We start from the raw sequence: 15,570 nt of genomic DNA, 5'->3' as shown, positions 1-15,570 counted from the left end.
GCTTCTTGGCCAATATATTTGATACTATTTCTGCTTCACCTGTTTCCTATTTTATCTATTGTATTCAACCCCTCCCCTCTACCATTATCTTGTCTATACTGAGAAAGCTGTGCAAAACCGTCGTAGAACCTGATCTTCATCTACATCTTTTCTTTCTAATTATCTATTTTCTGACGCATGTGCGTCTGGCGCCCAACAATCATATCTTTCTCTTTTATTATCAATATCTAATTATTCAGGTTAGTAACTGCGCCGTAGGGTAATCAATCTCAGAGTCAATTAACCCTCAAAAAAATTGATTTCAATACATAACAGCCTATTGTAATGACCTATACTTAAGTCAGGCGATATCGAAAACTGCTTCCGCGACTACATGCCGATCATAAAAACGCGCGAATGTTTCGGAGTCCCTAGTCCATCCGGCTGTTTTTCCTATAATATCGATATTGACGCTATATCGTTTAGCCGCCGATGTTTCCGCATGACGCGTGCTGTAAGCCGAAAATATATCGACATTGATCCCATTCTCAGACATTACGGACTTAATCCATCGGCTAAAAGTTTGTGCCGAGACTGCTCTATATGGTTTTCCAAACGAAATTAACAACTTCACAGTTGACCCGCGAATCTCTCTAGTTCTGTCTATATAGGACATTAAAGCTGTTGACGCACATATAGATTTATCGTGGCTAAAAACGGGTAACCGAAAAATTAAAAAATGAGTGCGTGTACTTATGTACGCGCGTGAGAAGTTATACTTCTTTGGTATCATTAAAAAATACACAACATGTCAAAATCTTCTGTCACACAATGATAAAGAAAAGAAGTATGTAATAAAAAACAATAAAACAAATAACGGATGTCTTACATTATATTTAAATAATCTATTAAATTTTTGTCACGAACTTTTTATTAAATGTTCTATTAAATTTATTTCTTTATTTTGTAAATATTAAAAAACCAATAATAAATATTCAACATTGATAATTTAATAATATTTAGTATCAATGATATTAAATAATGATATTTTAATTTATATCAATAAATAATACATACGGATAACTAACCTCAATTATATTGGAGCACTTGAAAAAGTATTTTAGCACAATTTTTTCACTAATATTCACAAATAGTAAATAATATTAATCCAAATATTCAATTTAAATCACTACTGAATATATTTTATTGCCACATATATAATTCGCACTTGTATGAAAATAAAACACGTGTTGTGACTGTAAAAACTAAAACCATGTGGATAAATATTTAGCTTTTTTTCGAGACTTAATGAATTCGGTTGAGTGGGCAACTTCATCCTGTTAATTTTGTGTTACAGTGATGCGCGCGCATCTTGAAATTTCACTCTCATCAGTTTTTCATAACGCGCCTAAAGAAGTACAACTTCAAAAAAAACCTATTTTTTCTTAGGGCCGGAAGTCTTGATCCCATCAGGGATCTTAATCTCTAACAAAAGTCTGTTTACTTGATAAAAGTTCCGAATATCTATCACGGATAGCGTTCGCATGCGATGCCCAGTAGCTAAGGCTAGTAACGGGACCAACTTCTTAGAGAGATGTTCCAAAGTAGTTTCTTCATTTGGATAACACTGAGACAAGTAGTTTAAAACGGTCTTTGGGTCCCACGTCGAGTCGTATCTCGGTGTTATTGGTCTCAATTCATAAACTCCCTTAAAAAATCGATTAATTTTTTGGTCCTGTCCAAACTCTGGTCCTGAAATCAGTGATACCGCAGATCTGGAGCAGTGAAGCGAACTATAAGAGGCTTTACGCTTGAACTCCTGAGTGAGAAACGTTAAAACGTCATTTGTCGAACCAGTAAATGAATCAACATTTTTTCGAATGCAGAAGTTCCACCACTTTATGAGGCCACTGTCGTACTGACGAAGCGTAGCCTCCGATAGAGAGGCGATCAAGATATCCAGCGATTCCACCGGAACTTTCCTCTGCGCGTAGGCCTCTCTGATAACTTCGCGGCAAACAGGGTAAGTTGATGCCACATGACATGTGGTTCCCTGCTGGAAGAGCGTAACGAGTTAATATCTCGACGGAAAACGATAGGTTCCGTATCAATTAAAAACAAAAACAACGCAAGCCACAGCTGTGCCGCCCAGTAGGGAACGAAAACTATGCCACTCGAATCTTCGCGTTTGATTTTCCGTAAGACTCTGACGATAATCGAGAACGGAGGAAATGCATAAAAAAACCATTATTTCATTGAAAGGTAAAGGCGTCTATAGCAAATGATTGGGGATCGCGTTGCCACGATACGTAACGTTTACATTTCCTATTTGCTCTGGAAGCAAATAGGAAGCAAATAAAATCAATCTGCGGAGAACCAAAGATCTGAATGATCTTTCCGAAAGCGCCATCGAAGAGCTCGAATTCCGTTTCAGGCTGTAATCGCCTGGATCAGCCTCGATGTTTTCGCTACAACGAATGTATGCCGTTGAGATCCAAATGTCACTCTGTTCGCACCACTGCGAGATTTCTCTGGCCAATAAGCTCAATCTCTCGAAACGACTGTCTCTCATTTTATTAATGTAGGATATTGCCGTTGTATTATCAATCCGAAGTAAAATATCACAGCGCTGTTTAACCTTTGCGAAACATTTTAGACCGAAGAATACTGCCATCAATTCTAGAACGTTAATGTGCAATTCAAGATCTTTGACACTCCAGACACCATTACTACGGCATCCTTCACAAAAAACCCCGCAGCCTGAGCGCGACGCATCCGTAAGGATTTCAAGACGGTAAACCGGTTTGTTTATTGGCGCGCTAGCGGAGAGGATATGCGTTTTCCACCACCTAAATTCTTCCTCAAATTTACCTAGAAGACTCATCGTTGCGTTAAAATTGTCCATGCTGGCTTCTAACGCATGAGTTCGTTCTTTCTCGAAACTACGTACATATATCATCCCGTATTTTAAAGCCGGACAACGAGAAACTAGAGTACCAACAAAAACTCCAAATTCTCTTATTGTGCAACTTGCGATCTTACTGAATTGATTCAAAAGCTTGACGGTATGTTGAACTTGTCCTCTGGCAATTCAATCATCATCTTTCTCGAATCAAAAACCAAACCTAGAAATTTGCAGCGCTGAGTTGGTTACTTAGAACTTTTTTGTTCGTTTATAACAAATCCCAGCTGTTCTAAGATTGCTCGCGTTCTTTGAACATTCCTTGCGCATTCTTCATAAGAGCTTCCGATAATGAACATGTCATTTAGATAGAAAACGGAACGAAACCTCCGTTTTCTCAAGTACGCCGCGACCGGTTTCAAAATTTTTGTAAAAACGTACGAGCCACGTTCAAGCCGAAGGGTGAACAAGTGAATTCGTAGATTCCTCCCTTATACAAAAAAACGTAAATATGTCCTATTGCTCTTCGCTATAGGGACTATATAGTACGCATCTTTTAGGTCCATAGTGGCAATAAAATCATCGGGACCAGTTAATTGTCTTGCTACTTTCCAATCTTCGTTCTTAAAATGCTCCGCCTCGATAACTTCGTTAAGTTTTTTGAAGTTAAGTATCAATCTAGACGTCCCATCTGGTTCAGAAACCAAAACAAATTTTGATAAAAATTTGTCTCCCAAGGGGGAGCAAATATCGATCGCTCCTTCAGAAAGCAGCTTATCAATTTCTCCTTTGAATAACGTCTGCTCTTGACAAGACCACAGTGTCTCGTTCGAAAAACTTTTCCGCCACGGTTTTGATATAAAAGGGATCTCATATATCTTAGCCTACTTCCGTACAACAGAATCGTGGGTTACTTTTGACCAAGCACTATCGAAAAATCTCAGCCTACCGGCTGGTTTACCTGCATTTATCGGTGAGTTTATTAACGTCTCTTGTAGCCATGATTCTCCCTGCGAAACGACTGTTTCTTTGGCCCCGAAGTGTTCGACAATGTTCGTCGATTCCCGCCCGACGCCGTTGGCCGATTCCTGAATGACGACTGACGGGCCGGACCTCTCAAGTTTTTTGTATATCGTTGTTGAGGCTGTTTGCTCGGTGGCTTGAGATCCTTTGAAGCTCGTTCGAGATTTTATGCTTTTTTAATTATATTTTCCAAATCTTCGCCAAACAGCCATTAATCGATCGTCGTGTTCGATAACGTTTGCTTCAAAGCTGCGTTAAGATTCGCCAAAACCAAACTCTTTCGAACCAACGACTCTTCTCGATGGACTGAAGCTAGAAGCCTACCCATATCGCTCAGATTTTCGAGTAACTCGATTTTTCGAGTAACTCGATTTTTCGAGTTTCTTCCATCTTCATGACACCCGAAATGCTTTTTCCCAAAGCCCCTAGACAGGCTGCTATGCGCTCTTGTTTTTCGACAATGCGCTTGTCTCATTTTATCGGTGATTCCTGTACGGCAGCGATGATTTATGCATCTAATTTCGGGACGGAAATAAAAGCGCAATTTTCCGGAACCGGATGTTTCTGTAAAAGATTCTTGACTTTCTCAGTATGAAGTCCGTTCCTGAGAATTTCTGCCCAACGAAGTACTACATCCTTATGAATGGCAAGGTTGAATTTCTTCGAGCCGTGTGCCTATGACTTCCAAGACATCAGGTTCAAGCTCGACCTAATGATCAGGCGTAATGATCGCAGGAGGCATAATCGGAGGCGACACTTCTGTAGTCCTGGTAACTTACAAAGTTACGTTACCGACGGTGGCATTACCGGCTGCAGAGGCGTCATCGTTATATTGAGGCAGAACCTGATTGTCGATTCTTTGATCAATAATCGGCCATCGGTTAGACGAGGATTCTTTCGACGAACCGCGGTTTGAACTACTCGTCGATCTACTCAATAAATGGCGTCTTGACAATTGCGACCGCGATCTCTTTGGCGAGCGATGTCTCGAAAACCTCGAACGAGATCTTCTCGAAGAATGAGATCTTCGCAGCGACCGATGCTTGGAATACCTTGAACTAGATCTTCTAGGCGAACGATATCTTCTCATCGAATAATGCCTTGAATGCCTCGATCGGCAGCTTATCGGTGAACTATATTCTGGTCGTCCGATCGACGAAGCTCTGAGACCTAAAATTCAATGGTACGTGTGCAATATTTGTCTCATTCCACAATCAGTTTCGCCATCAAATGGGGTTTATGATAAAATTACCGCCCCAGCCATGAGGGTCAAACCCAAACTCGCCGTAATTGCGTACTATCCTTTGTCAAACAAAGGCATGCATTTCGGTAAGAGCCGAAAGCACTGTGCCAAACAAAAAAATCGTAGACACAACGAACTGCATTACTTCGGTACACGGTAATTGGTCTTTAAAAAAGACTCAAATAACACAACGTGATATTTTTTTTTTTTTTTTACGGACAGAAGAAGTAGAGTTACCCCGCTACTTACGAAGCTTTCTCTTTTTTCGTTCTAATTTCCTCTCCAAATGATGAATTTTCCGTTGAATTTTTTCCTCCTCCATCTCGCCAACGACTGAATATGCCTTGTTTGAAAATTTTAAACAAGAAGAATAATAATCTTATTTTTTATGTGTTAAGACATTGACACAAAGCGAAAGAATGAAGATAGGCGTGCGTATGTCGCGCAGGAAGACGATCGTAGCAGGAAATGATTTGTTTCCTATCTTTAAACTTTGTGGTGACACTGGGGCAAGTGGGGGTAGTACAACTGTGATCTCGAGGAAGAAGCGCGAAATAAAATTAATAATTACTTTATGAGAGTCACTCATTCTAAAAACTGATATATTCGTGACAAAAATGTCCTTTTGACATTGCAAGTTTATTGACATCCCGATTCTCTCATCTTTAGGTAGTCTATGTAACAGCAACTTTCCCCTACATGGTCCTGATAATATTCTTCTTTCGTGGAGTAACATTACCAGGAATGTCAGATGGGTTACGTCACCTCTTCACGCCCAAGGTAAGCAAGATTGATGAATATTTTGAATCACTTTAACACAATTGAATTATTTTCAGTGGTGGACGCTTACCGATCCGGTTGTCTGGTTGGAGGCGGGGACCCAAATATTTTTTTCCCTGGGCTTAGCATTCGGTGGACTCATCGCTTTTTCCTCGTACAATCCAGTAAACAACAACTGTTACCGTGATGCAATAACGGTCAGCCTCACTAACTGTTTTACCTCCATGTTTGCCGGCATCGTAGTTTTCTCAATTATAGGTAAATTTGCCAAAATTGAACAGAATGATTTTTTGTCTTCAAACCCCAACATTTCCGAATAGTTTCATGAACTCTGAATTAAATTTTATGCTATTTTATGATAATAATATTGTGACGTTGCACCTAGAGTGCAAGTCACAACAAACCCCAAACCCGCGGGGAAGAGCCGAACGGGTGAGCCCTGTCCCGTCGGGAAAGACCCGAACATCACCGAAGCCCCCCCGACGCTCGGCAGAGCCGAGCGCCAGATTCAGTACGATCACGGCCGTGACAGAATCGAGACCAAAAACAGCCTAGGCTACGAGCGAAGGAGAGAGAGAAAGAAAGAACGAGAGAAACCACCACACTCACACCGACACACCCCGCTACACACCCGCCGACGACTCCAGGAACCGACGAGACCCAACCACACTCCACCACACCTCGAGACACCCACACACACACGCCGACGACACCAGGTTAGCCTGCATCCTACGGCCGATCTGCTCCTCCCCTCGCAATACCGACCCTCTCTACCTCACACTCCACGTCACGCTACACCACCCCATCCCCTCGCAATACCAACCCTCCCGACTTCACATTCCCCGGCACCTCACCCACTCCCCCCCCCTCCCCCCCGCGCGCGTATCTGTAAGTTAGTATTAAGCAACGCTAAGGGCTGAGGCGTGATCAGCCACCGCTCACGTCTACAACCCTTTTGTAAATCTTAATTTAAGTCGAGCCCTGGTGCAAAAGAAAAAAAAATACACACCCTAAGTTTTACCGATCATATCCGCCCCGTCTCTAATTGTCTTCCCCACCCATATTATTCGTGCGGACTCAAAATCCGTCACAATATCTTTGACTACGATTTACACAGCAATTTAGAGTCTGTAATGCTGTTATCAATCAATCTGAAGAACATTAATGGCTTTTTTTCGTCACTTTTTAGTAGATTCTATTAAACTTGCACTGATAGTATTAAGAAGATCATATGTTTGTCGGAAGATTTGCCTCGTTTGTTTTATCGAACAATAAACTGAATGTAATTTCTCAGGTTTTAAGGCCACGATGGTCTACGAACAATGCTTAGTTGACAGAAACGCTACTCTGGTCGGTATTTTTGGGAACCAAGTTGACGTCAATAATATCCCACCACCTGGGGCATTTATTAATGTTCCGAGCGGACACGGATCTCTTGATAACATCATAATGCCTGAATTACCTGTGTGTGATTTAGAGAAGGAGTTGGATAATGTACGTATACAGGAAAACATTTAGAAAAAAATAAGTTAATAAATTCAACTCATAGATATAAATGAATATCTTACATAATAATTTTTGTTCGACTTCTCGGTAACAGTCTGCATCAGGAACCGGATTGGCATTCATCATCTTCACCGAAGCGATAAACCAGTTTCCTGGAGCTCAGTTCTGGTCCGTGTTGTTCTTTCTGATGCTCTTTACCTTAGGTATCGATTCCCAGTTTGGAACCCTAGAAGGTGTTGTCACCAGCATAGTGGATATGAAGATATTTCCAAACTTGCGAAAAGAAATTCTGACCGGTAAGTACCAGTACACCAATAGCAAATCAATCTATGTATGTATTGATTATCCACATAACAAGCGAATTATAGTTGAATTCTTCGATTTTTGATAGGATGAGCAAACTCTCTATGCTTTGACTAACCATCCAAAACAACCGCACATAAACGGGTTTCAAAAATTAAAAGAATAATTGAAAATGATTAACATTACACAATAGTATTATGGTGTATGAAGTTTTCACTATGAACGAGACAATAATGTCACCCCCGTCAGAATCAAGAGACACTAAGGCAACATAAAATTCACACAAAAATTTTTAAAAGAAGTTATTAAAATTGTACAAGGTTGTGACAGACTTTTTGAGGATTTTGATCTTTAAGTCCGGTGTACATGAGTATTTGAGTTTTCTTGAATCATATAACATTCCGCAGGATTCTAAGAGTTTTTTTGAGCCTGACAAAGTCCGTGAGATCCCATGGAATTTTATTCTGTACTCTTCGTGTATTCATGGAATTCTCGTAAAATATTCAGTTATCTTTTATCAAATATAATTATGCATTTTTAAATTTTCTAACATTTTTGAAAGGAGTAACAGCAGAATCTTCAAAATATCAATTTTTTTCACGCGAAAAGAGCGTCCTAAATCTCCTTGGTAATTTCGCGCCAACAGAACGGTCTTAAACCTCGGTGACATCAGCGCGAAATATTGCAATAAGGCTCAGAATATGCATGCACAGAAACGAACATATTTACGGCCGGTAAAAGACATGATTGCACGTTTGCAGCTGTGTAATGTAACGATATCGAGCGCATTGGGCGCATTAAACCCATTTAAAGTATTCGCAATATTCTGATGGAAGGCTTCTGAAAAGCTTTCGACATACACTTGCGCGCACGCAGGAATACACACTTTTTTCCGAAGTTCAGTATATGATTTCATTAGCTAAGAACTTACAAATGATGTTTCCTTCTCGAAGTTGTTTTTTCTGCATGCCATTTCAGAAGGATTGACTTTACACGATGAAACTGATGGCACGATTCGAGCTATTGTTTTTTTCCCTCTATAATTCGTTCTCATGTATTTTGTGCATATTATTTTTCAGTATAATTCGAGTAATTGAAATATTGTATATCAATATGTTTATTTTCCAAATTACGTATTGGAAAGTGTGTTCCATTTTGAGATCGTGCATTCTAATAACATAGACTCACTTGATCATGTATATTTGCGTTAATACTATACTCGCTACTTGTATTCACGACCTGAAACAAAGTCAATTAACTTTCTATTATGCATTGCACGTCGCTATATCCAATATGGCCTAAATGCACTAATACGAACGAACCTAATAGGCGCAAGTCAATAAACAATATCTTACCTTCCCTGTTTCCTAATCATTGCTGGTATTATCAGATTCTGATGGAAGTATAAACAGAGCATGCATTCGCTCTTCGTATCGGGGCGAAACACACACACAATCATGCACCGGAGAGCCGATTCGGAGGCACTTAATATCACATGAGTAACGACTTGCGGGTTCTGATCTTTACCAAGGATATTTGGCCGAATGCTTCTCCACATAATGTAGTAGTCCTAAAGTAGTTCACGATTTCAATGTGTAAAATCATGGTTTTGTTACGATCGATCATATATGAATAATGTCACAAAATTAGCAAGTTTCGCAAAGCGGTTTGAGTTCGTCTCATCGGGCAAAACAGAGAATATACCGTTTTTTCAAAAGAGTATATGACTATGAGTGAATAGAAAAGCAGCTTGGAATATTATCGCTCGACAGTCGTGTTCACCAGATCCAGCAAATTACAGCAGATTTGCCACAAATCTAGCAATTACTGTCAACTGCTCATTAAGGCTCAGCCCTTTGTATTCCCAGATTTTCAATACAAGCCAAGCACACTGCTTCACATAGTTGTTTAGTGACAAACTAATCCTGGTCAAGAAAATTCTCTACGAAAATCTGAAAATTTCTTCAAAAATCTCCGTGACTCTATGAAAATTTCTTTAAAGACTCTGCCAAAAGCTCTGCTTTTATCTGTTTGGAACCTCTTACGAAAAAAAATCAGACATTTTCTATCAAAATCTTTGCGGCACTAAAAATTTTCGTGATGTTTGTACACACGAGTACGTAAAAACTTACTGATTCGTAGTTTATTTTAGTCGGACTTGTGAAAGGTGAATAAAGTGAAATATAAAGTGACTGTTTCAGTGCGCTAGTGAATCTCCACCAATTCTGATACAATTGTTATATCTAATAAATGCATATTCATTTTTACTTTTCTAAACAACATATATTCGGAGAATATTACATGGGAGTGTAAGATAAAAGGTAAACAACAAAGATGTCGGTCGATAGACAACCAGCGCCTCGTTTGCCACGACTATGCCAGTAGTGTCGCGCCCGAAAGCTGCTCCCGTTCAACAGTCGGTGGACTGCTATCATAGTAGATATATATAAAAAACTATCCTTTTTTATGCAATTCGCTGAACACGAGACGTCCAAACACCACTACATCGAAATGACATCCCAACTGAACAATAACCAAAACGGTTTTTTTTCAAGAAAAGTCATTCAATGTGCTTTTCTGACAAAACAACAAGCTGTAATTGTAGACGCTATCGACGGTTAAACTGCTCAAGAATACGCTGTTGTTTTTTTTGGGCAGCTTGATAAGTCCGGCTAACATTCCTTATGTCACTCGAATTTCACACAGCAGGATTTGTTTTTATCCAGCCGGCAATGAGCTCGCTGATCAACTCACCGACGCAAGTACTCAAATTGAAGTTGGTGAAGTTATTTTAATAATATGCACACTTGTATCCGAAGCTAAAAGAATTTTCACATCAAATAAGTGTCTCGTAATACCTCATTCTACAATAGAAAGAGAACTGAAAAAAATGAACATCGTTCCCGTATGACAAATGAATTCCATTGAAGCAGGGATAAACACACCAGGATACACGTATATTCTAAGCTACAGACGAGGAAGTTATGCGCAACCCATAGACGTTGAAAAAATTCCAAATAATATGAAAATTCCGTATGATACAACCGAATATTAGATACACTTCTCGGATGAAAAACTTGTTTATTGTGGGAAGAAGAAGGCCACCTTGCGAAGTACTGCAAAAGTTCTCAAGGTAATCAAAGCTTTGACACAGTAGTAGAAACGCTTGCAAAATTAATATTAGAGAAAGAACTCAATTCACATTATTACTTCGGAGCACAGACAGAAAGTAACAGACAAACAAGAGAGTCAAATTCCAAATAAAAGGGGAAGAGAATGTCTGAATTCAAAGATGGAGAATCAGTACGGGCGAAAAATTCAAAATGCTGCACCCTGATCGGAAAATAAAATAAAGAAAAGAATCGCACCTGTCATGTATTTCATTGAAAGGCTTTCTGATGTTACAGATAAACAGCACGTTGATCAAGTTGCTATACGCGAAAAAGTTGCCAATGTTCAAGCGAGCGAAAAGACAAGTAGTATACAAAATATACCATCGCGTAATCCTGCTCAATTTCATGCAAAAGCTAAAATAGCTGAGAGTAACATTTGAATGAAGAGAAGATGTAATATATTGTAACGGACTGGGCGTCACAGAATAAATAATGAGGTTCATGAGTTTATTCAGCGAATTATCACGCAGTTAAATAAAACTTTTGGAGAAATGCTTTCATGGAAAAATGCGTGCTTACAGTTTATAGTTCGAAACAGGACTGTTTTTTACAATAATGTTGGTTGACGCGGCAACTTTCGTTCATTTCATAACATGTGAGAGCCCTCCCTCACGGAAAAAAACACCACTTGGGTATAAATTCGTAACCCCAACTCATAGACAATGCTAATTTCCCATAATAAAAAAAGTTAGGGGTCCGAATTTACACCCAATTTGGGATTTTTTTCCGTGAGGGCTTACATATCTTTTATCGATGGTAACTACCACATCATTAAAAAGGGGGCAAAACGGGTGACTTCACCTGTTGTAACATTACTCCTCCCCGAGGAGAAGAGTCGTCCCTACTCGGGTAAGTGTGAACAATTGCGTGAGTGATATAGCTGTCAGTGCTCGAAGGTGAGTCGGAGCTATGCTTCTAAAAATTCAAAGATCATCTTGTTCTCTACTATCTGGCATTCGCTCATACTCAGCCCCCTGGCGCTCCTATGTATTTCATATAGGGAGCTGAGTCCGCTTATGATCTCCCCATCAAGTTCGTACTGCGTGGTGCTAGCAGTATTCCGCGCTCCCCCCCTCTCGCGCCACAATACCCCGCACCGACCGAAGCCAGCCCACGAAAAAAAAACACCGTCTGACGCAATCGTCGCAACGTGTTGTACGCTCGGATTATTTATCACGGAATATACTATCTGAGCTGAGATTTTAATGATAATTGCTTCATGTTTAAACAATAAATTCTCTGATAAAGTTTTGGTCACTTGAGGGAGTGGGGTTAGGCGGCGATAGCCGTACCGGCAGTAGCGCGGAATACTGCCAGCGCCACGTAGTGGCTGGCGACGTTAACTGGACAAGATTTTGGGGTAAGTGCGAGCGAGCTGCTCATAATCTCAATATAAACCATAGAAAACCTTGAACGGATAGCCGAGCATTTTAAATACAATTCCAAAATTTAGGGTTTTCACAAAAGTAAGGGTGACGAAAATGGTCGGGTGAAATTCTTCGTGTAAATATCCGTAATGAAAATTGTTTATAAACGTATTTGTGTAAAAGATGTTTTGCATTGTGTTCTCTTCGTGTATCTATTGACGGAACAGGAAATACACCGGGAAAAAAATCTACAGAACGAGAGTTGGAGTGATACCGTTGAGGGCGCTTCAGGTAAGTAGGCAGCAGAATGGACCCTGTACCGGGGAAGTCAGGGACGGCAGACTTCAACAGGCCTTCTGAAGTACAAGACGGAACAGATAAATAGACTTTATCATGGCCATGGCAATGTTGGGCAATCGAAGTAAGAGATACAGAGCAAGATTAACAATAAGAAACAGAAAAACAAATTTATAGTGTATTAGTAAATAAATGACAATAAAATCAATTGATAAATATGAATGTAATATAAAATTATAAAATACAATAAAAATTAAATAAGAATAAAAATAACGATCAAGATAGAAAAAACAATAAAAGTAACAATAACAGATAAAAATAAAAATAAAACTGCGACAGAATAAAGGTTAGAAAGTACGTGATATGGCAACAGGATATACGAGAAAGGGGGCTTAAACGCGCTGCTCCTCCGTCTCTAGCTAGTAGCGCCGCAGCTGAATCCCAAGAGCATTGGCAGTCAAAGCCTCCCTGACTCGTGCTCGAAGAAAATTCAACGAGTAGGTGCCCGAGACTGCAAATAATCGCCTGTAGCTCTCCGTGTGGAAGCGCGGTACAAGAACGTCCCACCTATCAATCCTCTCACTATCGGGCGTGACCCTCACTCTACAGGCTAGCAGCTCGCGCAGATATAGCGGCCGGTTAGTACGCAGCACCGGAAAAATAAGTGTGCCCAGGAAATAGAGTCGTCGATCGCGAATAGTTAGCCAGCCTAGCTCGCGCCGAAAAGGCGAGATGTGCACATCCCTGCGGATCTCACAGACGAAGCGCACGCAGGAATTTAAGAACTGCGATAACTTAGTATCTAATACGCTGACGATATCGATGTAACCCATGCAACAATAGTCAAAGATGGGAAATGCTAGAGTAGTAATGAGTATCTTACGTAGCCACTTAGATGAGAGTGCGCGAGAGGCTGACAGCTGACGAAGAACGGCGTGCATGCGCTTCGAAATCGACGACACCCACTCAGACCAAGTGAGTTTATAGTTTAGAATCAATCCCAGAATGCGCACTGTCTGAGCATGAAGAATGGGCTCACAGTCAGTTGAGCTTTATCCTGGGCACCGCGTCGAGGTCGAGTCGCGTGATAAACGCATTGCTGCCTAAAATTACCGCTTTCGTTTTGCCTACATTCAGTCGAAGAGAACAGACCTCGGTCCAGTTGGAGATCGTTTCTACATCTCTTTGGAGATTCATTAGAGTATTAGATAATTCGGCAGGAGTACATTGACAGTAAATTTGGAAATCGTCCACATAAGCCACATACTCAGAGTGACGAAGTTGAGTGCCCAGATGGTGGATGAAAAGCGAAAACAGTATGGGCCCTAGTACGGAGCCTTGCGGAACGCCAAGCCCAAGCGGTGCCCACGAGGATCTCTCACTATGGCTAGCTACTATAGCCTGCTCGCAGCCTACAAAATAGCTGGCTTTCCATCGTAGGGAATGCCGAGAGAAGCCAAGTGTTACAAGCTTACGGAGTAGGGAAGGATGGATGAGGCACCGTATCAAAGGCCTTGCTAAAGTCGAAAAGTATGCGCACTGTGAGTTTGCGCTGGTCTATACCGTGACGCACATCTTCCACAACTTTGAGTAGGGCTGTCCGTTTGCTGTAACTCTGTCGAAACTTAGACTGCCGGGAGTGAAACGGCGGTAGTGAGGGATCTATTGAAAAGACACAGTATTAACGGAAAAATCGCCGGAGGAGCATCCGATAGATCGGAAGTACTGAAAGGCTTCGATCAGTGCAGTCAGCAATACATTAGTGAAGTAGAAGAGTCTGTCATAATACTGCGGAGGCGGCACGGACTCAAAGAATATGGCAATGGTTGAAGAGCTGGTGACAAATTTTGACTACGGATTTGATACAACTAGTAATAGTGCGTAATAGTACCGCCTATGATAGTTGTATAGGGTATGGCCAGTCTGGCTGGCTGTAGTAGGTGGACCAGGTACTGCGCAAGGTGAGAGTTAGGTAAAGAATGTGTCTTAAAAAATATTATTCATTCAAAATGAAATTATAAAAATTATAATTTATGACCAATAAATAACCGTAATATATTCACCCAAGAGTGGGGTGACGTGGAACCAGACTACCCCAATGAGTATTTTCACAATATGAAAAAAAAATTTTTGATGCACGCTAAAATTTTAATAGCGTGTTGAGTAAAATTTTTTGATAATAATTCCAAAAAGCCAGACCGTTCGAGTGGTGATAAAAAACTGCCAGACGCAATGAAAAACGTTCCATAGGCTAGAGTGAGAAAGGCTGCGGACAAGAATGAATGTGCAGCTCCTTAGAGCCTTGATATGCAGCGCTTTTATTGGCTCTGAACGTTCAAGTCGTTTGAACAAATGTACTAACTGTACTGACGCTCATTTATCAGAACGAAAGTTTTGGCAGCACAACACCATAGCAAAGTCCAGGTCAAGTTTTTTGACAGAGAGGTCTACAGGCGCATTTTGAGGTGTTGGAGCAAAGCCCGGGTGGCGTAGCTCTCTCCATCGTGACTCGGCGATGCCCGAGAGATGCATAAGGTAGTAAGATGAGCGGCAGTCGACATTTATTTGTGAAGAGTATTCCTAGCATCTTGGTAGCGTTGAAGATCGACCTCCGTTTTGGTGCGCCCAAAGGTCCTGTGAAGATTATCGCGCTCACGCAGCAGCTGCTGCAGGCTCACCTCAATCTAAGGAGGCCTCCAACTGCCCTTGGTCGTAGTGCGGTACGAACAGCAGTTGTCTAATCCTGCCACAATGTTGCCGATGAGGTATCGGAGCTAGTCGTACACAGGCACAACGTCCGCAAAGGTAGCCCAATCGCGCGTATCCAGCTCCGAGATAAGGTTTTCAGGCGAGAACTCTTTGTAACAGCGAGCCTTGAGGGTTTGTCTGGGCCTTAGCGGCATGTAAGTGTGGAGAGTACCTAACTGCAATCAAATTATTCCCCGGAATTAACGTTATCGGGGACTGCGAGTGCGCCAATACGAGGTCACGGTTCTT

At 41.0% G+C, this 15,570-nt stretch overlaps 1 protein-coding gene across 1 annotated transcript in view; it reads left to right on the top strand.

The window, feature by feature from the left end:
• LOC107225548 (sodium-dependent neutral amino acid transporter B(0)AT3) overlaps positions 1 to 15,570 on the top strand; it is a 511,620-nt gene that overhangs the window by 338,509 nt on the left and 157,541 nt on the right. Inside the window, exons 11-14 of the mRNA XM_046730574.1 lie at positions 5,817 to 5,927; positions 5,984 to 6,185; positions 7,222 to 7,421; positions 7,528 to 7,729. Coding sequence (XP_046586530.1) covers positions 5,817 to 5,927; positions 5,984 to 6,185; positions 7,222 to 7,421; positions 7,528 to 7,729 — 715 coding nt within the window. The remainder of the gene's footprint in view (positions 1 to 5,816; positions 5,928 to 5,983; positions 6,186 to 7,221; positions 7,422 to 7,527; positions 7,730 to 15,570) is intronic.

This window comes from Neodiprion lecontei, chromosome 2 (genome assembly GCF_021901455.1).
Source record: "Neodiprion lecontei isolate iyNeoLeco1 chromosome 2, iyNeoLeco1.1, whole genome shotgun sequence".
In the NCBI taxonomy this organism is placed as follows: Eukaryota; Metazoa; Arthropoda; class Insecta; order Hymenoptera; family Diprionidae; genus Neodiprion; species Neodiprion lecontei.
This window is presented reverse-complemented; position numbering and strand designations above follow the sequence as displayed.